Source organism: Penicillium chermesinum (assembly GCF_028974085.1).
Source record: "Penicillium chermesinum strain IBT 19713 chromosome Unknown utg000002l:1.0-5270490.0:1.0-5274688.0, whole genome shotgun sequence".
NCBI lineage: Eukaryota > Fungi > Ascomycota > Eurotiomycetes > Eurotiales > Aspergillaceae > Penicillium > Penicillium chermesinum.
The window spans coordinates 227,301-250,484 of record NW_026695312.1 but is presented as its reverse complement, the minus strand read 5'-3'; the positions used below and the strand labels follow the sequence as shown (position 1 = coordinate 250,484).

Sequence of the window (23,184 nt, the reverse complement as noted above, 5' to 3'; positions counted from 1 at the left end):
TATCAACAAAGTCACCCGTTAGAGTTACTTCAGCCCAGAGAAATAGAAGACCTCTACATGTCTTCAGAAGCGGTGGCACCAGTGATGATCTCAACCAGTTCACCGGTAATGGCGGCTTGACGCTGTCGGTTGTACAAGATCTGGAACTTGTTGATCATCTCACCAGCGTTCTTGGAGGCGTTCTCCATGGCGTTGCGACGAGCCTGAGAGCGTGTTAGTAAGGACAGGAAGGCACGGTTAAGGAGAGGGAAGACTTACGGAAATCTCACAAGCGTGGCCCTCAGCCATAGCCCAGAAGATGTTGTTGGCCAGAGCGTACTCGCGGAGACTAGCAAAAGCCTCGTCGTCCACCTCGAAGGCAGAGATGTTGGCTAGATACCAGCACAGTTAGTATCGATGACGCCATAAGATGCTAGGCAGAAATAAGCATGGTCATACCAGACTGGGTAATAGCCTCCTCAGAGAACGCGTCGATGGAAGTGGCCTCGTAGGTTTGAGCGTTCACGAACTTGTTGTAAATGATGCGGATGCTGCTGTAATCGGTGGGGAGCAGAGAGATCTGGTCGGCAACAGCCTGGGCATCGGCGAAGGTAGGAAGATCCTTGCAAACGTTGGAGAAGCTCAATTGGATCTTCTCGGGCATGAAACGCGACAGCTGAGCCTTAGCCTTGTCACCGAGAACGACAATGTCGGCATCCGGGTTCTCGGCAACCATGCGGCGGGTGGCCTTGGTCAGAGTCGAGTGAATACCACCGCAGAGACCCTTGTCGGAGCTAGCCACGACGTACAGAATCTTCTTGTCCTCCAAAGGCTTGGTCTCGGCCTTCTCGAAGACGGTGTTGGAGTTCTCACCGTAGTTGCGAGATTCATCCATGGCTTTCTGGGCACGAGTGAGACGGGTGGAAGCAACGATCTTCATGGTGTTGGTGATCTTCTGGATATTCTTAATGGACTTCAAACGGCCCTCGATCTCACGCAGAGTCGCGAAGTTGGCGGCATTGGGAGGTGCAGCACTTAATTTAAAGTTAGTGAGATGGTTCCGACTTATGCCTCGAAACAGCGTGTCTTGCAGAGGTTCAATGGCGTCGTAGTGATGTCGGACTGGCCGGACGAAAGAACCGGACCACGAGGCAGGTGTCGGAAGAAGAACTTACCGAGTGACAGCGGCGCTGCCAGCGCGCACTGCCGGGCGAACGGCACGAGAGAACATGGCGAACGATGTTTAGAGAAACTAGACGGTCGAGATGGGGAAGGAGGAGAGGAGAGCAGGACAAGGGGGGTTGAGGGACCTCTCGCTGGTTGCTGAGTTGCTCAAACGGGTCCGGGAAGTGCGATTGGAATCTCCCCTGCTCGGCGGATACCGGAAGAACGGACTCATTATTTTCCGAGCTCGCGGGACCTCCATGCATGGCACGTGATCTTTGTATCGCCTCAGGCACTTTCCATACCATTCCCTGCATTCTCCCCAAATTCCCCCAATCCTCGTGCGTGCCTCATACGGCAGCTGTCTTTGCCTCTGGCCCTCTCGTGTTCTCTCCCCATCCTCTTCCTCACCCTTACAATTTTTTACCTTTCGCACAGTGGATGGCTTATCCTTACTAGAACATCTGGTTGTTTTCATTGGTCAGGATTACCTTACTTTCATCCATCTACCAAGCGGCTCGGTTTGCCCGAACCAGCGAGCGCCGTATTGCCTCTTACATCCCTCGATACTTTCACGTCCGGACCTCCCACCTTCACTTGAGGCTCCAGCCGAGAATGAGTTCTTCCGAAGATGATATGCCACTCGCGCGCGCCAATGGCCGTATGAATGGTAAGCTCGTTCCCCGGCGTGAATCGGCTTACTAGGATGTCTGGCCTCGGCTTTTATTCCTCCGTCAAGGACACCCTCTCTGTTCATAAAATCCCCTGCCTCTTACTCTTCCTATCTCTTTCCTTCTTGAATTGAGACCACATCTGAACTATCGCTTCCTCTTTACAATCAGGCCTCCAAGTCATATCTCTCTTCAGTCTCAGTGCCCTAACATGGACTCTTCTACCGCTACAGGAACGTCAGCCTCTGGCACCACGAATGCGCAACCCCAGAATGGCTCCTCGGAGCCAGCAATCTCGATTCGATTTGGCGCCGTCCAAGACAAAGATGTGGAAATGGAGGATGCGGCCACTGGCGCAAGCAAGCGTAAATCTCGAGCTAGCATCGATCAACAGAAGTCCTACGCTGAACCTGAAAGCAGCGAGGATGATGATCGGCCTTTGGTACGCCACCCCGTAGGTCCATAATAATGTCCATTATTTTGGATTGCGACATCATTGTCGCTTTTGGTTTTAGCGACTGACCATCTCGACAGAGTAAGCGCCGTCGAACTTCCGTGAAGCACGAAGACCCTGAAACCGACGACGACGTTCCCTCGCTCTCAATGGCCGGAAGCTCCCCAAAGCCGGTGAAACTGCCATCGGAGACGAGTCAGACTCCGATGTCCCCATCGGGAAAAAGCTTACTGCGCAGAAGAAAAAGATCCAGCAGAAGGCGACTAAGGATGCGAACGGCACGACGAAGCCTGCGCCTGCGAAGGAGACCAAGTCGGCTGCCTCCACGAAAAAGGCCAACGGCGTAAAGAAAGAACCTGCCGATGCCAAGCCCGCTCCCAAGAAGGTGAAGGCTGAGTCAGTAACTCCAAAGAAGGGCAAGAGTCAAGTGAAGGCCGACAGTGAGGAGATGGATGCCGACGAAGACGACGAATACCATTGGTGGGAAGATCCTACCAAGGGCGACGGCACAAAGAAGTGGACCACCCTGGAGCACAACGGTGTGGTATTCCCACCTCCTTACGAACCCCTGCCGGAGAATGTCAAGATGAAGTATAACGGCACCCCCGTAACCCTCCACCCAGATGCGGAGGAAGTTGCTTCATTCTTTGGAACAATGCTGAACTCTGAACATAACGTGAAAAATCCCGTCTTCCAAAAAAACTTTTTCATGGATTTCAAGGATATTCTCAAGAAGACAGGCGGGGCTAAAGATCCTCAAGGAAACAAAGTTGAGATTAAGGAGTTCGACAAATGCGACTTCAGGCCCATTTTTGAGTACCTCCAAGCTCAGCGTGACGAGAAGAAGGCCCTGCCGGCTGCCGAGAAGAAGCGTCTGAAGGCTGAAAAGGAGGCAGCGGAAGCCCCCTATCAGTACTGCATCTGGGACGGCCGCAAACAAAAGGTTGGCAATTTCCGTGTTGAGCCGCCGTCTCTCTTCCGTGGCCGAGGTGAGCACCCCAAAACCGGCCGGGTCAAGACTCGGGTGCAGCCAGAGCAAATCACGATCAATATCGGCAAAGAAGCGACCGTTCCTCCGCCGCCGCCTGGCCATAATTGGAAGGAGGTGAAGCATGATCAGGAGGGCACCTGGCTCGCTATGTGGCAGGAAAATATCAACGGCAACTACAAGTACGTCATGTTGGCGGCCAATTCCGATGTCAAGGGCCAAAGTGACTACAAGAAGTTCGAGAAGGCCCGAGAGCTCAAGAAGTATATCGACAAGATCCGCAAAGACTACAACAAGGCTCTCAAGCATGATATGATGGTAGAGCGCCAAAAAGCAACAGCTGTTTATCTAATTGATCAGCTGGCACTTCGTGCCGGTAACGAGAAAGGTGAAGATGAGGCAGAGACGGTTGGCTGCTGCTCACTCAAATATGAGAACGTCAGTTTAAAGCCCCCGAACAAGGTTATCTTTGATTTCCTTGGTAAGGATAGTATTCGTTTCTATGACGAGGTCGAGGTGGATCCACAAGTTTTCAAAAATCTCAAGATTTTCAAGAAGGCTCCCAAGAAGGAGGGCGATGAGATCTTCGATCGCTTGACGGTAAGATACGTCACTCGAGATTTTTTGATCCTATAGACTAACAATTATAGACCTCTGCACTGAACAAGCACCTGCAAAATTACATGCCCGGCCTCACTGCAAAGGTTTTCCGTACCTACAACGCGTCATTTACCATGAGCAATCTTCTCAAGGAAATGAAGGCCACAGGAACCATTCCTGAGAAGGTCAAGGCTTACAACGATGCTAATCGTAAGGTCGCTATCCTGTGTAACCATAAACGAACAGTCACTGCTTCTCACGCAAACCAAATGGAGAAGATGAGTGAGCGGGTAAGTGTCACTGACAAAAGCCTGGTTTTTCCAAAACTAAGCAAATCTCGCTTTACAGATCAAAGGACTTCGGTACCAAAAGTGGCGTCTCAAGCAGCAGATGCTTGCATTGGAGCCAAACCTCAAGAAGAAGAAGGGCGCCTCTTTTTTTGCGCTTGATGAGGATCTCACTCCAGAGTGGCTCCAGGAACACCAAGCATTCCTCATCGAGGAGCAAACCGCAAAGATCAAGAAGAAGTTCGAGAAAGACAACGAGAAGCGTGTGTCCGATGGCGAGAAACCGATGAAAGACTCAGAACTCACCGAACGACTTGAGGTGGTGAAAGAAATGGAGAAAAAGTTCAAGCAAGAGAATAAAACGGGCAAAGTTGAACCCGAGGGAAGGGCTCCTACCGTGGAAAAACTTGAAGCAAACATTGAGAAACTCGACCAGCGCATTGCCACCATGTCTGTCCAAGCGCAGGACAAGGAGGACAACAAGGAGGTAGCGCTTGGCACCTCCAAAATTGTAAGTCACTAGGCCTTCCCGCTGCCGTTCCGTGTTAGCTAACAGCCCTGCAGAACTACATTGATCCTCGACTCAGTGTGGTCTTCAGCAAGAAGTTCAATGTGCCTATTGAGAAGTTCTTCTCTAAGGCACTTCGTGAGAAGTTCGAATGGGCCATCAAGTCTGTTGATGAGGACTGGGAGTTCTGAACGACTCCCCCTTTGACTATCTGGCCGCCCTTTGACGCCATATTAGACCATCTGGTGCCTTTTACTGCTTTGCTATTTCCCAGCTTTGTCTTTGTGAGGATATACCGGTCCTCTTTCCCGCTTCCCGTATTTTCGACTCGATTTGTTTGCTCTCCCCCCGCCCTTTCCCTCTGTCTTCGCGCCATGGATTCGAACAAATATGAGTTCTGGCTCGAGGCAATTCCAAGATACAAAAGAAAAGAAACGAAAAGAAAAGAAAAGACGCACTTGATGACCATAAGACGCGCATTGCATGGCACCTTGCTGGCTTTCTATACTTCACTTGAACCCCCATTCGACTTCCGCATTGGTATTGACTGGTGCGTTCAGTCAGTACATGAAATACATCTTTAGGAAGATCGCTCGCATGTATTTTATTCCACCTGTCTGCAATCTCGGATATTAAAAAAAAAAAAAGATAGAAAAGAAATCCAACATATTGAATTCAACATCCGTATCAAAACATCTAAACAGAACGCCATGGCACCATGATCCTGACAAACTGGAACCTACCAATCAGTGAGTAGTATGGTATAGGAGGATTTGAAGGCTCCGAATGTTTATGCTACTACTATTAATAATAAACGAGTCGAGCACTAAATTGTAAGATCTGACATTCCTAAAAATGAACTAGTTACTGGCCGTGCCTCTAAGAAGCCCTCTTGCAGTGGGAAACAAGTGTTGCTGGCGAGGGACTGCACAACAATGCTGCGGCATGCATTACAGCTTGAAGGAATGACCAATCAACAAGGAGTATTCAGGCATCAGTGACGCTGAAAAAGAGTGGTAAGTCTTATGAATCATGCTCGCAGCTCATCCAATCATCTTTGGCATTTTCTGTTGACCCCCGAGGCTTTCTCCTGGTGTTCAACTTGAAGTACTGGGCCTGGACCGCTCAAACACCTCATCTCCTCAAATGCTGTCGGCTTCACCTGGTTCAGAAGAAGTTGATATTGTTCTTGTAGACCATGAAGAAGCTCATGATTTCACCGAAGATTCCATTCTTCCACTTGCCAGCAAAGGAGCGGACACAAATCCGGAAATGGCACACCCTACAACCAGAAGAACAGTGAATATTCTAGACACCTTGCATCCTATCTCGGTGGCATTTCGAAATGGATCATAGACACTAATACCTACAAGCAACGGCATCGAGGTAGCGAAAACGGGCTGCTCTAGAAAGTCTGTCATGGCTGCTTCAGTCGTCGACCAGTTGAGGAAAGAAGAAGCTCGTGTTCTGTTCTTTTTCTTTCGACAAATTCTTGAAGTCAACCATCAACTTATAGCTGTGTTACGTGACTGGGTATGCCAAATTCTGATGGGAAGACTAATTCCAACTTGCTTCCTCCATGTCGCAATTGAACCACTCGATATTCACGAACCAAGGAAATGGGACGAGAGCACCCCACCGCATTGCCCAGGATGTAGCTCAAGGCCCCGAGGGGGGCCCTGTTAGCTTTCTTGAAGTATACGCCCAATCTCAATGCTGGATATGCCAATGCTGATACCGCTCTCCATGTGGCTATGGAAGTCGGGAGAGACCAAAAGAGACCAAAAGGAGGCCTGCATTGCCGCTTTTCTGTCTGCAGGAGCCGATTCTAGAATTCAAAACAGGCAAGGCAATATACCTTTGCATTTCATAGGTTGTTTCAAGGATTACCAGATAGCAAAGATGGTTGTGGAAGCCGATGCAGGGCTTGAAACTCGGGACCACAACGGGGAAACTGTTCTCTTCTGTTCGGTTGGAAGCGATCAGTCAACGATAAAGTGAGCCAAGACTTTATATCCTTGGGCGCTCGTGTTGATGCTCCGGACTTCAAGGGCAGGAATGCACTCCATCATTCCCTGAATTCAGATGAGATGGTGAGGGATCTGATTGGCTTGGGTCTTACCCTGCCGCTCCAGACTACGAAGGTGATACATTCTACGTCTCTGGCCTTCAACGCCACGCCCATGGGGACAGTCGCATGCTTGATGATATGGAGCGTTGGTCTGAACTAGGCGTGGACACTGGCAAGCTGAAATATTGTGGAAGAAGAGTGTTACCTGCATCGTGCACAAAGCCAAATTCTATACACGAACACACTGCAGTTCAGTGCTTATAGCATGTTCTTCGTGTACCCAAAAACCTTCACATGGCCAATTTTGTTGGTGTCGACCCAATACATTTTGCAGCTGCGACATCTACAGCCTCTGTAAGGACCATCTTCTCCATGCCGGCGCGGACATCATACACAATGACTCCTACTACTAGTAGCAGCCCAGGATGTTATGCTAGCAAGGCTTGTGATATGTAATTGCAGGGGCGTCGGCCTTGACGTAAGCCATACTTAGGATTGCCCAGGTGACCGGTATTTAGGCTCCTAAATAATTGGTTCAACGCCCATCTGGGAGGTCTACTTGATAGAAAGCAAAAAAGAAGTGTATACCGGTTTATGTCTCTAGATCACGTACAAATCCAACGAATCATGTTCTAGCGTCAACCGTATCAACGAAGAGGAAAGGAAGCAGCAAAAGAGGCTCAGATGCAAATGCACGTTCGTTTCAACGAAAGGCACAGGGAATATATGCGAGAAACGAAAATGAATAGGCTAGACCATCAGGAGGCTCCCAAATGAGGTAAGAAGAACCAAGGTTCAAAATATAGAGGGAAGAGGTATCATAGAACGAAGAAAGACCTGAGAGAGTCGTCCAGGGTCTGGTCTTGTTGAGTGTTCTTTGCCGACACAATGCGATGCGACATAGGGAGGTTTCGGGAATCTCTCCTCGACCTCGTGCACCAGATACCGGTCGCAAGTCGGATGGAAGAGGTGTACGAAATGGATCCCCGAGGCGCAGTCGTCTTTTTCGCTTTCCTTGATGTTCTTGGTTTGGTACTGACGGGTACTGATTGAGCTCATGGCCACCAGTTCATCCGCTTGTAGCTCTCCACCATCTCGCGAACGCTGTCTGCATTGAAGGTTTCGTATTTGGGCTTCCAACCGGTCGTGCTTTCGAACAGCGATCCATCAACTGACATATCCTGGTCCCGGCAAACTTCACGTTCAATGAAGGGGCCGATCGGACCGGGCGAGGGATCTCCTTCTTGGCGACCAGCTCTGCCCATTCCTGCAAGTTGACTTCGTTCATGTCGTCGAGGACCTCATCCAGGTTCAACTTGGCCAATTGGGAAGCAAGAGATCCAACGAAAGAGACTTTGAGACCGAATACTTCGGTCAGGGCTTCCGCCAAATGCTGCTGTTTGGTATCGTTGTGGTCGACAACGTTGAATGCTATCGGCCGGCTCGAGTCCTTGAATATGTCCGGTATTTTCGGGTTACTCGGCTCAAGCTTTCCCACGCTCGCGCGCCATTCAGCAGCCCTCCAGAGTGCCGAGGCGGCATCCCTGACGTGCAGCGTATTCACCTTCACATCCTTGTTGTACAGTAGGTCGAGGTCCTGCTGCATTTCCACGTTCACACGGGCCACGCAGATGAGCATCGCAAAATAATCCGAGTTGTACGCGCCGTAGACATGTGGCAAGCGCAGGGCGCAATACTGCAGATTGGGGATCTTCATCAGTTCATCCGACGCCTTGATCTTCCACTTGGCCAAATTATGCCATGGTTGAATCTTATCGGTTTCTTTGCGCGGGTGTGGAGGAGGCTTTGTAGACATGTGCGGTCGAAGTCTCAACAAAGGCCGAGATCCCACGGCGAGCGCACTCTTTAGCCAGGGTCATGGTCAGCGCAAAACTGCGAGCCTCGTACACATCGTCTGGCTGGGAGTGGCGGGTTTCCCCGCCGCAATTGATCACGTAGTCGAATTCCTTGCCATCAGCCCGGTCGAAAATGCGAGGAATGTGCTCTGCTGCCGGGTTAGTTCCCTCGCTTCTTTCGTCGTTTTCTCCGAGATCTAACGGAGCGACACTTACGTTCGCGGCTAGCATCGGCCTGGACGAACTTCTCCTTTGAACATGCCTCCTCGAATTCGGGGGCCAACCATGCGAGCTGCGGAAGTACCTTGTCGACAATGCGAACCTCCGAGGCCAGGTTGTTTTCGTGGAGATAGAGAGCCAGGTGACGGCCAATGAAGCCTAGCGGAAAGGGTCCGGGATAAGCTGATTGTATATGAGGGGTTACAAAGGGGGGGTCAAGGGGGAGGCTATTCCGTACCGAGACCACCGATAATCAAGACGGTGGGTTTTGAGGAGTCGGCCATGGGCACAATCGATCTCTACCCGCGTAGAGATGAAGATGAAATTCAAGAAAAGGGGGGAGGAGAGAAATCAAAGGAGGGGGGAAGAAGGGAAAGTGAAACCCACGAACTCCCATGGAGGAGTAAATGCACTATACTTGCGCCAAACTCCACAACAAACCCACCCCAATCCACGTCCCACCTTCCCACGGGCGGTCGCTAGAAAATTCCGGAATGTTGAGCATTTGGGATCCTTTCTCCCCCCCTGCCAAGGCCCCCTCCTATGATCCAATTAATTTGGTTCGGTGACGCCGTTGATGTAGAGCCGGCCAAGTGGGTTTTACGGTGGATCTTTCGTGCATGATCGAAATTCAAGACACTTTTTTGGGCGAACCTCGGACCCCTTGGACCGCAGGTGTGGGATTCTATGGGAGGGGTCTTTCCCGCCTCTGTTCATTTCTGATTGTAGTTCCCGGGGGCTTTTGTTCAATGTTGTCCAGGGTCTGCGAGGGGATTCCCACCGCACTGGGACTCTGGTGGTACGTGGGAATTGGGGCTCTGGGGGATCTCCCCGACCCAAGCTTTGGATTAATTGATTGATTGGTATTCCAAATTATGATTTCGACCCTTTTTTGGTAGCCGATCAGACTAAGGCGTTTGTGAACTCCACATCCCTGCTTCCTTTAACCCGGCCGCCCCTCTACGGTTCCATCTTGAGGATCACGCGAATCTCAAATTCGAATACCGTCAAGTCGCCTCGCTCCTGGGCCCGCCACGCACAGCCTACCCGGTTCATCAGCGCCCGCAGATCCTCGTCCCGGTGCCCGCGGATGATAAATTCTACCCGCGACCACTGCAAACGCACCACCGCGTAGCGGCGTCGAAGGCTCGGCATCTCGTCGTAGAATTGGGGGGACGGGTCGTCGAGATCGATCACCCCGGCATGGCTCTCCATCTTCGCGAGGAAGGCCGATGACGACGGGAATACCTCGAAGGGCACGCAGACAGCCTCTATCTCGGACTTCTCCTCTCGGACTAGGAAGTAGGTGGCTTGGAAATTTCGCGAGACAGGATCGGCATCGTGCAGCGATAAATACTGAGTGGCGTTCAGTTGGCCTGGAAGGTGGGGAGGATCAATCAGCGGAGCACCGGGCAGGGACCAGATGCCAGATGACATTTGGGACCGTGAGAAGGGCGACTATTCTTACCTGAGGTTGCCGCCGCGACCAATTGACTGTCCAACTCTGCATCTTTCATGTTTGCTTTTTCTGCTTTGGCCCCTGAGTCCAACCCTTTGGGGTTACCCTGCGGGGAAGGCGCGTCGCTGGCCGATGCGAAGGGTCGAGACTCGATCACGATCTGAGGTCATACATCAATCAGCCTTCTCCATCCCGACAGAAGTAATCGGTCGTGTCGATAGCTGGCACAACGCGTGCGCTTTGGATCAACATACCTCGGCGATAGAATCGCGTCGACGTTTAGACATCTTTTCCAGTAGTAGTTTGATGGCTTGGGTGATCCTTTACCACCGGGGTTAGCCCGATCGCTCAAGTGAAATGACTCTCTGATCAGGATATTTACTGACACTCTCTGGTTGGCGGGATAACGGAGGACACTCCGGTTCTCAATGTTTCGCTGCAACATGAATTTCTTGCGGCTCTCCACTGAACCCCAATATTCCTTGCCGACTTGGTTCACGAATCGCTGAGCCATCTCGAGGCGCTTGGCTCCATCGGTCGATATCTCCTTCCAACTAGACGCACATATCACATACTGGACTAGCCGGACTTTGAAACCTTCCCACCATTCTGGGCGAAAGTCGAGGAAGAGTCGGAACATATCAAGCTTGCTGGAGCTAGTAAGCTCGATTTCCTCGAGCTCATCATCGTCATCATCGTCATCATCGTCATCATCGTGTGATGCAACCATCTCTTCTGCCAAAGCTTCTTCTGCGAAAGTGGGCTCGTGCTTGACAGAAGCGCTGCGGAGTACAGGGCGCACCATCGATACGCAATAGAACTCTTTTCACGGTGGGTAAAGGAGGGGAAATGCTTTGGGAGGTAGGGGCATCAGAAGTGAGAGTGGGTGGGCAGAATGGAGACTCTGGAGACGACAGTAAAGCTTCTCATCAAAGCACCCGAGAGCATCTCCCAATGCTCCCTCATACGAACTATGAGCAGAAGTACATGTTCAAATCCAGGCTCATGCCTGCTTTATTAATTAACAGAGCTAAACTAAACGCAGCATTCATATTGTGTACTGCTCATGGTATGCCTTTCTATTCCGCACCAAGGTACCTCAGAGAATTCCTGAGTTCCTTGATCGCCGTGTCAACATCGTCAAATGTCATTGCAGAAACAGCCCACCGCGCGTGTTTCTGTGCTAGCGCAATAGCATTGTCATCTACTGTGTGAGAAAGTTGACTCGATACGGCTGGCGCAGGAGCCACGGGCGCAGGGCTAAATGCAGGCCTAGGGTTTGCCGCGGCTGCTGGTGCCGGGATGTGAGCACTAGCATTTGACGGGCTATAGAACGAGGCTGGGTCGGGGGCAGGGACAGACGGGCTAGCCGTTGGTGGGGGGAATGACTGGAAAGAGTCTGGTTGTGAGGGACTGGGAACGTGAGCATAAGATGAACCCGGTGTGTCTGGTAGCTGGGGTATAGAGCTGGGCCCCCCGAGGGCATCTGGGGCCGAGGGAAGACTGAGCTCGCCAGGCACCGAATCAATGTTCATTTCTCTTCCCGGGGTCCCTGGTGCGTTTTGGGGAACGGACGGAATCTCGGGCGGTGTAGCAGCTTGAGCAGGAGGGCGAGGGACTGAAGACGTTCGTGACGGGTGTAGCGATTCATCAAGAGATGACTGATGGGCTAATTGTCGACCAACACGGTCGGCCTCGTCGGATATCTCCTCCACCGAAGCTTGACGAGGCTTAGATGCTTGCTCGGCCACAGACTCATCGAATGCCTGTACATCGGGCTTGTCGATAGTAGCTTCTTCTTCCTCTTTCGGTGCCGGATTGGTGTCATTAGGGTCCTCGCCGGCCTTTATGGCCTTGACGATTCGAACCGCATGGTATTTCGCAAATTTAATTCGGCCCGCAATCTCTGGATCAAGGTCTCCCCATACTTGACACAATTCCAGGAATGTAGCAGCCGCTTGGAAGGTGTCCGCCGTCTGTCTACATACCGAAGTATATGAGTATCTTGCAGTGTTCAAGGGAGGTCGCGCAGAACTCACTTTGTAACTTTATTCGCTGCCATAGCGGCCTCGGCACGACCAAACACCTCAAGTCCAAATTGTTCCACATACGCACTCGCTGCGACATTATCGGTAATTGTTTCATTATCGGGGTTTTCGCTTTTGAACTATGACCAGTCATAACCGTAAGCGCCTACACCTCCTCCCGCAACCAGATGAAGCAAGACTGGGCGCAACGAACCTGCTCGAGTTTGTCCACCAAGTTGGTTGTATAGGTCTTTATTTCGTCATCCGTATTATGTAAACCCCTCTCGATAATCTGGTTCACGATGTGGAAGTTACCTGGCGATTAAACGATAAGATCAGCAGGGGCGGCCGTCTCGTGCGGGGGAGACAGCAGCTTACACCAGTAGGCCACCACGGGCTTGACCTTCTCAATTTGCACAGCGCGCAAGGCAAAGCGCCCAATATCTGCTGTGCGAAGCCTAGCAGGAATACTACTGGCCATGGTGAAGGCAAAACGTGGGAAAGTTGAAGGGTGGGGAATGTCGCCTGAAGCAGATGACGTCTGGAGCTTGGACATGCATCCCACCGCCCGTGCGGCGCTGGAGCCGCTTTATGCTCTGTGTCGACAGGTCTATTCTGGGCCCAAAATTGAATGTGATTGGATGATTACCTCTCAGGGCTTAAGCTGAAGAGTCTAAGGAATGAAACAAACCCGAATTGCAGAATTATTGCAATTTATCGCCAAGTATAAGGGAATCTACCCACGACTCAAGGATGGGTATTGCCGGCAGGAATACAGTAAACACAAGGTTGTAGATACACCGCTCGTTGGGCCGCTTTTATACTATTGATCACAGAAAACTCGCAAGACAATTCGCTTGAGCCTGCTGTGATTTTCCATGACAAAAACAGGGCCCCAAGGTGGGCTAAGTCACAGCTTAGTACGGAGGTTTCCAATTGGCAGGCGAATTTCTTAATCCTGGTTACCGTTACTGACTTGAGGTTTGAGACTCGCGTGTCTATCGCTTCCGAACTTCGAAGTGGCCTTGCCATTGACATTTTTTTTCTGTAGGTATCATCGAAGGTTAGTGAGTATGGCTCGCATGGTAGATTGGGGACCTTCCCACAACGGTGCAGAAATCACGTTCAAGACAATGAAACTGATCCCCATCATATTATCATTGACCGCTATCTCTGAACTCTTCTATTTTTTATACTTGACTTTCTAGTACAAGAGCAGATGATCATGCATCCTCCACAAGCCATTCCCCAATCTCGACTCGCTCTTCGGCGAGCGCTTCTACTTCAAGCTGGTCCTCAACTTGCCCACCTGGGCCCCCAATCCTTTCGATCACGATCCATACTTTTTGTCGTGACTCTGAAGTAGGCCCCAAATCAAAATCCTCGACACGCACGCCAGATGCTGCATCACTGTGGGTTCCATCTTCGGAAATAGCTAGGGTTTCTTTATATGGGCCCTGACCCCGCTCTACGGTCATTAGTACTGGCGAGGGGGCTACCGCGCGAGACCCGATAGTCGATGATCTGTTCCTGGCAATGAGCTTGAGTCGCGTGAGTCGCGACACATGCAAAGGAGCCAACATGCGATCCTTGCCTGGTAAGAGGACCCCAACTCTTGATAAAGTCACGCGACGGCCTGCATTCTCCGGCGACAATTGCTTGACCGCACAGGGTACGGTGGACGATATCCAGAGCGTGAAGCTGCCGAGCTGGTCGGGAGCAAAAGTGGAGCAAACTATAGTGTAGATGCCTTGGTCCAACGCCTTTTTCTCGGCGAGTGCGCATCCTCGGCGATAGTCGCCGCTGTCAGCAATCATATCCCGATTCCGTACGCGGGAGACACGTTGGCCGTTGGACCAGAATAGCTTCACATGCGTGGCAAGGTCCACCTCCTTGCATTCGAGGAGAATAGACACGTCGGTCGTTTCGGAGACTTGCAGGCTGAACTGCGGGTTGGCAGAGTATCGGGCAGAATCAGAATTCCCACCGGCAGTTAGCACACTCCAGCTGCCAGCGGCCTTAGTAAGGCACATGTACTGGTGTTCTGAAGGGGAGATTTCTATGGGAGCATTTGAGAATGCCGAGAGCGTGAAGTTCTGACTCGACGAAGGCAGTGATTGTTCCGAGACAACTGCAGTCAGAGTAGTCCGAGGTGCCATTTCCAGTCTCATCAGGGTATTAGGTGAGTCCACATATGGTCCGCGGTGCAGTGCTCCATCATTCAAAGTCACTCTCTTCCCATCTGCTTGGAAAATATAGATACTTATGAACCCTAGGCCTCCGTCATCCGGGTCGTGACTTTTGAGGCGATGATGTTGATCGGTTGTGAAGTGCTTTCCGAGCAAAAGCCAAACAGTGCCACCAGATTCACTATGGACGGCAAACTGCGGGTTTCTGAGAAAGCAGCCGGGAATGCCATTGCCTTGAGAAAGATCCCAGTTGAAGTGAATGTCCTCGCGACATTGGAAAAGTCTCGGGTTCCAATTGAGGTAGAGATTTTCAAAGTTTTGCCAGACTTGCACACTATTCATCCAGAACGTCCCCGGCGCGAGAGATGGTTGAGAGTCATCGCCGGATTCAAGATGATTGCTTTGGATCGTTGGCTCTGCTCCAGCCCATGGATTCTTGAGTAAGAAACGTCCACGGCCATTGATCTCTTTCATATCCAGAATAGCATAGTCGTGTTCACTCACTAGTCCCAGGCCTTGCTCTTCGAGATCAGTCAATTTTCCCGTCCCAATTGTCAATACCACATCTCCCCGTAGGAACGACTGATACATTCGCGTCCAGATCTCTTCAGGTGTTGCGTCCTCGCGATGTAGAAACACTTGTTCCGGAATCCATCCGGTCAGGACCCAGAGGTCTGTCCCCGAGTTGCTTCCAGGGAAATCATAGCCACCGCGGACTTTCAAGTAGGCCTTCTCCACAAGAGCAGGCCATAAGAAGTTCGGATTGTTGCGGTCTATCACATGAAGAGATCGCTTGGTTTTTGACGAAGGCAGTCGGTCATCGATTATAACCCTCCTGAAACTTCCGTTGAAATAAAAGCAAAAGATATACTTCCCAGAAGGTGAAAGCACAGGCTCTCCTGTATTCCCGTCACATGGGTATATCGCTGGTGAAGCGTCCTGGAAGAGGTCAACTACTGTCTGACAATCATGAGATTGATAAATAAGGCATACCGTGCCTCGACCACGCTCCGATCGAGATGTTATTGCACAGAGACTAGCAACTACCGAGCAATCCGTCAAGACATCTTGTACAAGGTCAGTGGTGTTTGCTACCGACATAACCGGGCTAGTCGCCGTTGTCGTCTGCTCTATCTCATTCCGTGCCTGCAGGAGTTCGCGGGGTCGCTTCCACCCCGCAAATATGTCATCTTGGACACCCGATAGCTCCAGATCCGGCTTGTCTCTGGTGTTGATCAGCACTTGTATCCATACAGCCCAGACCTTTTCCTTGGGTCCAGCATTGAGTGGCAGTGCGCCAACAAGCATGATACATACAGAAAAGGTTGGTCTTCCTCGATAAAATCAGCCGCAGTAGGCGGGCGCTCCCAAGGATGGAACTTGAAGCCATTTAGTTTCGCACCTTCCAGGAGAATGATTTCCTCCCGGGTGGTGAGCTTCCGCCTGGAGGCGGGAGGAGCGGTTCGCGGGTGCTGCGACGGGCGACCGATCGCCAATCGCTTGCGGATTTAATCTTCTCAGCATGAGTCAAGAGTTCCTTGCATTTCGCATCAAGATGCCTTCTGTCGTCTACTGGGGCCAGGCGTAAGGCTTTCATATAATGCTCCACGGCATTGATCGCGGCACTTAATGCTTCCTTCTGCGAATTTGCAGTGGAAATGGCGCTCTCGGATTTCTAAAGGCTTGTCAGCTACGGTACGAGTTCGGAGGAGGTCTCTCATCATATACGGGGGCATATACCAAGGCGTGAGATAAATGCGATTGCTGTGTTGGGCCATTAGATAGAGGCATGCCGAATCTGATAGGCCTCAATCTTTGTTACGTTGGATAAGGAAGATGGGAGTCGCGGCGCCCCGCAGTGGCTCTGGCAGTTGCCAAAGACTAGCCAAGCTCCAGAACATGTATGCTTATCATGCGGCCACCCCTATACAATGGTGATCTACATGGTGTATTCGACATAGCCTGATATTTCTACAGAGTATATGCGATCGACCCTCGTAATAAATCCCCATATCAGATTGAAATGTCCGTGTCGACCCGCTCGTAACGTTATGACGATGGCTGACATAATCAGCCCGATTGACCTCGGCTCAATTGCCCATGGCGCCGAGGTGCTTCTGCGTCTTGTGGTATTGTCTGGTTTGGTTGAGCTCGGGCGAGCATTTCGGGTGTCATCGGTGTCATCGGTTAACGTGCTAATTCCTGGTCACAAATCTGGGTCTTCAACTTTCTGTCTCTCCCGTTCGACCGTTGACCTGTTCGTCCCCGGAAATCACCAGTACTAGACGCCCCGCTCCCCATTTCCCCTTTTGGTCCGACTATTCTCGCTTTCTTATTGCTTTCGATCCTCTCTTTTTAATTGTCTCCTCGCGTCCTCGATAGCTTCGGCGAGCTCATATAAACCATGGCTGGCCAATCTAAACCGGTGCGCCTCTCTCCATGGGGAAGCGCCGTCGCAGGTGCATCCGGTGCCGTTCTGGCAAATGCGATGGTATACCCACTAGACTTGTGAGACTGCCTTATTTGATCGTCGGATCTACCACTTTTCAAACAAGAAACAATGATCTTCTAACTATGATACTGATATAGGATCAAAACGAAATTGCAAGTTCAGGTGAAACAGGTCAAAAGCGATCAAGGGGCACAAGAAGTCGAACATTTCGAAGGAACTCTGGATGCCATTAAAAAGATTGTGGAGAAGGAGGGTGCGAGTGGTCTATACCAGGGAATGGCTGGATCTCTCCTGGGTGTGGCCTCGACCAACTTCGCGTACTTCTACTGGTACAGCACGGTTCGAACATTGTACATGAAGACGAGCAAATCTTCCAGCGCTCCAAGTACCGCAATCGAGTTGTCCCTCGGTGCAGTGGCGGGTGCCTTGGCCCAACTTTTCACCATCCCGGTCGCCGTTGTTACTACTCGCCAGCAAACACAACCCAAGAACGAGAAAAAGGGCCTGATCGAAACGGGACGAGAGGTTATTGAAAGTGAGGACGGCTGGACCGGCCTCTGGCGTGGCTTGAAGGCCAGTCTCATCTTGGTCGTCAACCCTGCTATTACTTATGGCGCCTATCAACGATTGAAGGACGTCTTCTTCCCTGGAAAGAATAATTTGAAGCCATGGGAGGCATTTTGTGGGTCCTAATCGGCGAATATGTAGAAGAACGCGAGTGCTGATCCTTTTGTTAGTCCTTGGAGCTGCCTCGAAGGCCCTTGCCACTATCGCGACCCAGCCTTTGATTGTTGCAAAGGTTGGTTTGCAATCCCGGCCCCTGCAAGTCGACAGGGAAAGCCATTCAAGTCTTTCGGAGAAGTCATGAAATACATCATTGACAACGAGGGAATACTTTCCCTCTTCAAGGGCATTGGACCCCAGATCCTGAAGGGCCTTCTGGTTCAGGGTCTCCTTATGATGACCAAGGAAAGGTAAACCGAACCCCACTCCCAGGAAGTAAAAAGTATCCGCGATTCTAACCAGCTTGCAGAATGGAAATCTTGTTCATTGCCCTGTTTGCCTATCTCACTCGCGTTAAGAAGAGCAAATTATCAAAGGCTGTTGACGCTGCGGCTGATAAGGCCAAGACCAGCCTGCCTGCAACTTTGAAATAGAACCGACTTTTTATATTTGCCTTTTCGATAATCTCTCTTCTGGGTCGTTTCCGGCGATGGCGTGGTATTTTATTCAATCTCGCTTTTGTTTTCTGGCCAGTCTAGGCATCATACGGCATGGGCTGTGAGAGAACTCGCATGACCATCGGTATTTCTCATCGTGTTACCCACGAGCACTTATACTAGTACTCTTGAATCTGTTGATACGGCACATGGAAGCAGAAGAGATGAATAGATCCTGAATAGATCTGTACATAAATAAGCCGTTTTGTACCGCAAACTCGATCCTTAAAAAAGAAAAACGGATTCCTAAATCAGGAAACAATCCATTCTCGTATCGTCTCTGTACGAATGAATCTTCGATTCTTTTCATCCCAAGTTTGGGCTGCGTGGTGACAGTAGTTGCACAATACTCGACGGGACGCAATTGGGCTCAAGCTCCTACATAACTCCGCGGGCCGCACTCCGATCCCGACAACACTCACGTCTCTTCCCCCTGCCCCTCAATTCTTGCCCGGGCAAGGACAGAGGTCGTCATGCGATGGCCGCCATGGAGTTCCCAATCGAGTGACAAAGGTCAGAACGACAAGGTCTTGGGATCGTCCGAGCCGTCAGCGCCTCCGAACAACGCGAGCTCCATTCTCGATTGGAAAGCTTTCACAGAGCCCCAAACCCTGGTGTCATCGATCCTCCTGACAAGCGGAATCCTACTTGCTGTGCGTTTTCAGCGTCACTACCTCCGCCGCATTACCGATGCCCCCAGCATCTCCCCCCTCTTGGCTCAGACGTCGGACCGTGTTCGGACAGGTTACGAGTGTCGGCGACGGCGATAATTTCAGACTATACCATACTCCCGGAGGAAGGCTTGCAGGATGGGGCTGGCTGCCCTGGAAGAGAGTTCCCGTCAACAAAAAGGAGCTCAAGGATCAGACAGTAAGTTATCAGCAAAAACTGCCGAAGCTGGATTCACTTGGGCTTTTTATTTCCACGTCTCTATCCGCGCGGTTTCTAATTCATGGTTATGGGACCAGATTCATATTCGTTTAGCTGGTATCGATGCGCCTGAGCTCGCACACTTCGGCCGCCCCGAGCAACCCTTCGCCCGCGACGCCCACGCCTGGCTTACTTCATACCTGCTCAACCGCCGAGTCCGGGCGTATGTATACCGGCAGGATCAGTATTCCCGCGTTGTCGCAAGTGTGTACGTTCGGCGAGCTTTTGATTTGCCTCCATTTCGGCGAAGGGATGTGTCCTATGAGATGCTAAAGCGTGGGCTGGCAACGGTTTACGAGGCAAAGGCAGGGTCAGAATTCGGAGGGCCTGATAAGGAGAAGAAATATCGCAAGATAGAGCGGTGGGCCAAGGCTCGCGCTAAGGGCCTTTGGAAGGACTACGGCCGTACTGGCTCTGACTGGGAGAGTCCACGCGAATGTAAGACCCGCATGGGCCTGGCCGATGACGAGAAGAAATTGAAACTGTGACCTCTCTCTTTGGCGCCTAGTCTTTATGCTAGCGCCCTCTTTTCCACTGGGTGTAAATTATGAAATTGATACGATCATAGCATTATATATGAGACTCATGATACAGAGATATGTATCTCGGGGACATTCGTTGGTACTGTACAAGGGCGCTGAAAGATTGCGCCATAATGTACATGCACAAAAGGGGCACACACCCTAGTTATCTAAGCCCCTGTAACATGCAATGTAAATATCGCTGTGTATCATACATACCGTACTCAATTGGCCTAGCAGAACCGCCGCTCGACTTCCGCATATAATTGGGGAGAAATTTCGTCACTGGAGTTACCCTCCACACGCCACAAACATCCACGTTTGTCGTAGTGGTCCAGGAGGGCTCGGCTAGTTTCTTCAAACTTCTTCAAACGCTGCTTCCATGTATCAATGGAATCATCCTCTCGTTGCGTCAGTGGCTCGCCTGTGACATCGTCCTTGCCAGGAACTTTCGGTGGGTGGAAATCGGTATTATAAACACGCCCGGAAGGCTCGTGGACCCAGCGCGATGCGATCCGGGAAAGAATTACGGATGGAGGAGTGAGAAGGTGCACGACAAAGTTCACAGGTACAAGAGTATCGAGACTGGCTGCTTGTGTAGCCGTACGGGGAAGCCGTCAAGAATGAAGGATGCAGACGGTGATAATGTGGGAGTCTGGGGATTTTGAGTGGCGGAAGACTGTGAGGGAGGGAGCCAGCCCTTGGATTGGAGTTCGGAGGATATCAGGTTCAGAATCATCGAGTCAGGGACCAAATTGCCCGATTGCATAGCTTCTTCAGCTTGAAGGCCTATTGGGTATCTGTTAGCCGGCTCTGAATCTTGCAATGGCCGGAGGGCATCTTTAGACTACTCACCCAGGGGTGTCCTGCGGCGCACATTCTCTCGCAACAAGTCCCCCGAGCTGATCGAAGCCAGTTGTGGAAAGCGCGCCAGTAATCGTTCTGACTGTGTTCCCTTTCCTACCCCTGGAGCACCGATTAGGATGATGCGCGCAGCCTTCTTCAGCTGCTTGGTTGTGTGCGACATCCTGGATGTGGTCTCGAATGTCTGGCGCGGAATTCTTATTTCCGGACAATAGAGTTGCCGAGGTGTTCCTGGGACTGGGCGGAATATTGTAGGATGCCGGAAACTCAATAGCCGACGAGCCTTGGGATACTATACCGGAGAAGACGTCCTGAAGAGGAGCAGAAAAGGGTTTGCGCAAGCGCAATTTGTAAGCTTAATCTACATCCTCAATTCCCCGAAGTTGGCTTTCCGTGGGGTTGCGCACGGGTTGCCTGTCTTCGGCGGCCGGTGAGACAGTATCAGAATCTCCTGGGGCCGAGGGAAAGGGATTATTCGAAATACGGTGGGTGCTTGATCTCGATAGTTACTGAGAATACAAGATACCGAAGTGATAGAGAAGTCCGTTCTGGCAATTTCTTGTGCTCCGGTGCTACCTGTTGAGCTGCAAAACCTGTATTACATGCCAGTGGACCACATGGCCCTCTCTTGCATCTGTTATCAATGATTGATTCTCACATGGATCTGGGCTGACCGCCCGAGCTTTCGCGTTGAATTACTCACGTGATTCGCAGCGCGTTCCAGCCGCGTCCACACTGGACGCGGTCAATTAGGGATCTTATCGCGAGGGTCGGGTTTGCCAGCAACACCATCATTGAACTGCACCACCGCGACCATGATTCGCCAAGACGCTCATCGCATCGATCCAAAGCGTCGTGCTACAATTGACCATAAGAAACGACAGTTCGCAACTCCCACCTATAAGCAGCAGGAGTATCCACATCGTCTGAATTTGTATGAGACGCCGCCTACTGCAGAAATCACACTGGAACAATTCGAGCAGTGGGCCATTGACCGTCTCCGAGGTACGCTATATAGCATGTCGAGCCGGAGCACCGAACTTACAATAGTCTAGTCCTGGCTGAGATCGAGGCTTGCTCATATCGCAATAAGAACGCCAAAGAGACAGAGGATCATATTATCCCCCTCCTGCAGAAATACTTGCCTCTTTCCTCCAACACATCAGGAGGCTCTAACGGTGCCGCGGATCCACGACTGAAACATGAACGTCAAAAAGATCACTACTCCCATTTTATTCTTCGCTTGGCCTTCTCCGCCACGGAAGACTTGCGGCGGCGATTTGCCCGTGCAGAAACGATGCTCTTCCGATTCCGCTTCCAAAAAGATGATTCAAGGGAAAGACGCGCTTTCATTGAAAGCCTGAGTTTAGACTGGGAGCGTGTAAGTGATGAAGAGCGTGATGAGGTGGCCGAGCATTTGATCAGCTCAACCCCGGGGTTGCGTCGCGTGGATGACGAGACCTGGTATAAGGTTGACTGGGAAAAGGTGCCCGAGCTAGTCGAACGTCGTTCGGTGTATCTCAGACGTGGCCAGGCATATGTCCCTGGGAAAGAGCAGTTAAGTATGATCATGGCTGAGTTTACGGCTCGCCTGGAACGCTCGCTCGAGGTATGTTCAAAAGAAACTGAGCTGTAATTGGCTTTGAGACTTATGCTAACTATATGAAGCTCACGAGCCGAGCTCTTCCTCGTTTGGACGAGGATGACCGTTTGACCCCTATCTTGAACCACCTCTCAAAGAACTTTGGCAGCGCGGAGTCGGTCTACTCGGAAAGCGAAGGTCACGTCGACGGGACAACGATCTCCGCCGCGTCCATCGACCAACTTTCGCAATACTTCCCCCTCTGCATGCGCAATCTACACATGAACCTGCGAAAGAACAACCACTTGAAGCATTTCGGACGCCTACAGTATACCCTGTTTCTGAAAGGTATTGGTCTTTCTCTAGAGGAATGTATCCTCTTCTGGCGGCAGTCATTCAAGGGAAAGACTGACGATGAGTTCAACTCTCAATACAAGTACAACATCCGTCACGCTTATGGAGAGGTCGGTGGTGATGTCAACCGCCGTGGTCGAGGCTACCCTCCATACTCCTGCCAAAAAATCCTCAGCGACAATAATGTAGGTGTTGGACAAAGCCACGGATGCCCATACCGCCACTATTCCGTCGATAACCTGGTTGGGCTTCTCCAAGCCACCGGGGTGCACGACAAGGAAACCCTGCGCGGAGTCCGCGACGATGTGGGCAAACAACGGTATCACATTGCTTGCAATCGGGTCTTCGAGTGGTCCCACAAAGCTGAGATCAAAAAGGTCAAGGAGGACGGAACCTGGACCGCAGCTGATTTGGACACCATTGTGCATCCCAATACCTATTTCAAGCGCGGCTACTTGCTTAAACAGCTCGCCAAAGCTCCGCCTCGTGGTGAATAAGCAATATTTCTGATGTGAGACTCAATCATGATGTTATGCAGGTCTACCGAGGTTATTTTTGTTGGCGTTGCAGGCGTGGGAGCATTTGTACATTCTCATTTCTATTCTCCTGCTTAGTCCAACCTGGCAGCTCATAATTACAGCTTCAGCTTACTACAATACGTAGACCAGACTGGCCATGAATCATGTTTGAAGTATAATTTGTCGATTGACGGGACTATATTAAGGGAGAGGTATGTGACCACAGCTGATTCCTAGTAGATCCGAAAGGATCGGAACGACCTTTCAAAAC

At 51.1% G+C, this 23,184-nt stretch overlaps 9 protein-coding genes across 9 annotated transcripts; 4 read left to right on the top strand and 5 right to left on the bottom strand.

Moving 5' to 3' along the window:
- Window positions 1-53: 53 nt before the first annotated feature.
- Window positions 54-1,210, bottom strand: N7468_000876 (F1F0 ATP synthase subunit gamma; the record flags this gene model as incomplete). The annotated part of the gene is made up of 4 exons (XM_058470173.1): window positions 54-203; window positions 259-371; window positions 439-1,013; window positions 1,155-1,210. The coding sequence occupies 4 exons, from the start codon at window positions 1,208-1,210 to the stop codon at window positions 54-56; spliced, it is 894 nt and encodes a 297-aa protein (XP_058333314.1).
- Window positions 1,211-1,758: 548 nt separating this feature from the next.
- N7468_000875 (DNA topoisomerase 1) lies at window positions 1,759-4,842 on the top strand (the record flags this gene model as incomplete). The annotated part of the gene is made up of 7 exons (XM_058470172.1): window positions 1,759-1,813; window positions 2,048-2,256; window positions 2,349-2,402; window positions 2,429-3,856; window positions 3,907-4,146; window positions 4,205-4,654; window positions 4,708-4,842. 7 exons carry the CDS (start codon window positions 1,759-1,761, stop codon window positions 4,840-4,842), a joined length of 2,571 nt encoding a protein of 856 aa, XP_058333313.1.
- A 2,935-nt stretch (window positions 4,843-7,777) lies between these two features.
- N7468_000874 (NAD-dependent epimerase/dehydratase family protein) lies at window positions 7,778-9,081 on the bottom strand (the record flags this gene model as incomplete). The annotated part of the gene is given in 5 exon segments (XM_058470171.1): window positions 7,778-7,903; window positions 7,948-8,526; window positions 8,537-8,775; window positions 8,795-8,956; window positions 9,036-9,081. 5 exon segments carry the CDS (start codon window positions 9,079-9,081, stop codon window positions 7,778-7,780), a joined length of 1,152 nt encoding a protein of 383 aa, XP_058333312.1.
- Window positions 9,082-9,757: 676 nt separating this feature from the next.
- Window positions 9,758-12,764, bottom strand: N7468_000873 (uncharacterized protein; the record flags this gene model as incomplete). Its single annotated transcript, XM_058470170.1, has 8 exons — window positions 9,758-10,173; window positions 10,266-10,416; window positions 10,511-10,577; window positions 10,643-11,038; window positions 11,355-12,236; window positions 12,296-12,423; window positions 12,498-12,598; window positions 12,662-12,764. 8 exons carry the CDS (start codon window positions 12,762-12,764, stop codon window positions 9,758-9,760), a joined length of 2,244 nt encoding a protein of 747 aa, XP_058333311.1.
- Window positions 12,765-13,506: 742 nt separating this feature from the next.
- Window positions 13,507-16,263, bottom strand: N7468_000872 (calpain-like protease PalBory; the record flags this gene model as incomplete). Its single annotated transcript, XM_058470169.1, has 5 exons — window positions 13,507-15,411; window positions 15,466-15,697; window positions 15,790-15,971; window positions 16,046-16,147; window positions 16,213-16,263. The coding sequence occupies 5 exons, from the start codon at window positions 16,261-16,263 to the stop codon at window positions 13,507-13,509; spliced, it is 2,472 nt and encodes an 823-aa protein (XP_058333310.1).
- Window positions 16,264-16,876: 613 nt separating this feature from the next.
- Window positions 16,877-18,081, top strand: N7468_000871 (putative peroxisomal carrier protein; the record flags this gene model as incomplete). The annotated part of the gene is made up of 5 exons (XM_058470168.1): window positions 16,877-16,980; window positions 17,062-17,606; window positions 17,662-17,723; window positions 17,774-17,898; window positions 17,958-18,081. 5 exons carry the CDS (start codon window positions 16,877-16,879, stop codon window positions 18,079-18,081), a joined length of 960 nt encoding a protein of 319 aa, XP_058333309.1.
- A 753-nt stretch (window positions 18,082-18,834) lies between these two features.
- Window positions 18,835-19,562, top strand: N7468_000870 (thermonuclease family protein; the record flags this gene model as incomplete). Its single annotated transcript, XM_058470167.1, has 2 exons — window positions 18,835-19,014; window positions 19,113-19,562. 2 exons carry the CDS (start codon window positions 18,835-18,837, stop codon window positions 19,560-19,562), a joined length of 630 nt encoding a protein of 209 aa, XP_058333308.1.
- Window positions 19,563-19,828: 266 nt separating this feature from the next.
- N7468_000869 (adenylate kinase ADK2) lies at window positions 19,829-20,622 on the bottom strand (the record flags this gene model as incomplete). The annotated part of the gene is made up of 3 exons (XM_058470166.1): window positions 19,829-20,180; window positions 20,234-20,384; window positions 20,451-20,622. 3 exons carry the CDS (start codon window positions 20,620-20,622, stop codon window positions 19,829-19,831), a joined length of 675 nt encoding a protein of 224 aa, XP_058333307.1.
- A 652-nt stretch (window positions 20,623-21,274) lies between these two features.
- On the top strand, window positions 21,275-22,892 carry N7468_000868 (DNA primase subunit PRI2; the record flags this gene model as incomplete). Its single annotated transcript, XM_058470165.1, has 3 exons — window positions 21,275-21,464; window positions 21,515-22,068; window positions 22,128-22,892. 3 exons carry the CDS (start codon window positions 21,275-21,277, stop codon window positions 22,890-22,892), a joined length of 1,509 nt encoding a protein of 502 aa, XP_058333306.1.
- Between the last annotated feature and the right edge of the window lie 292 nt (window positions 22,893-23,184).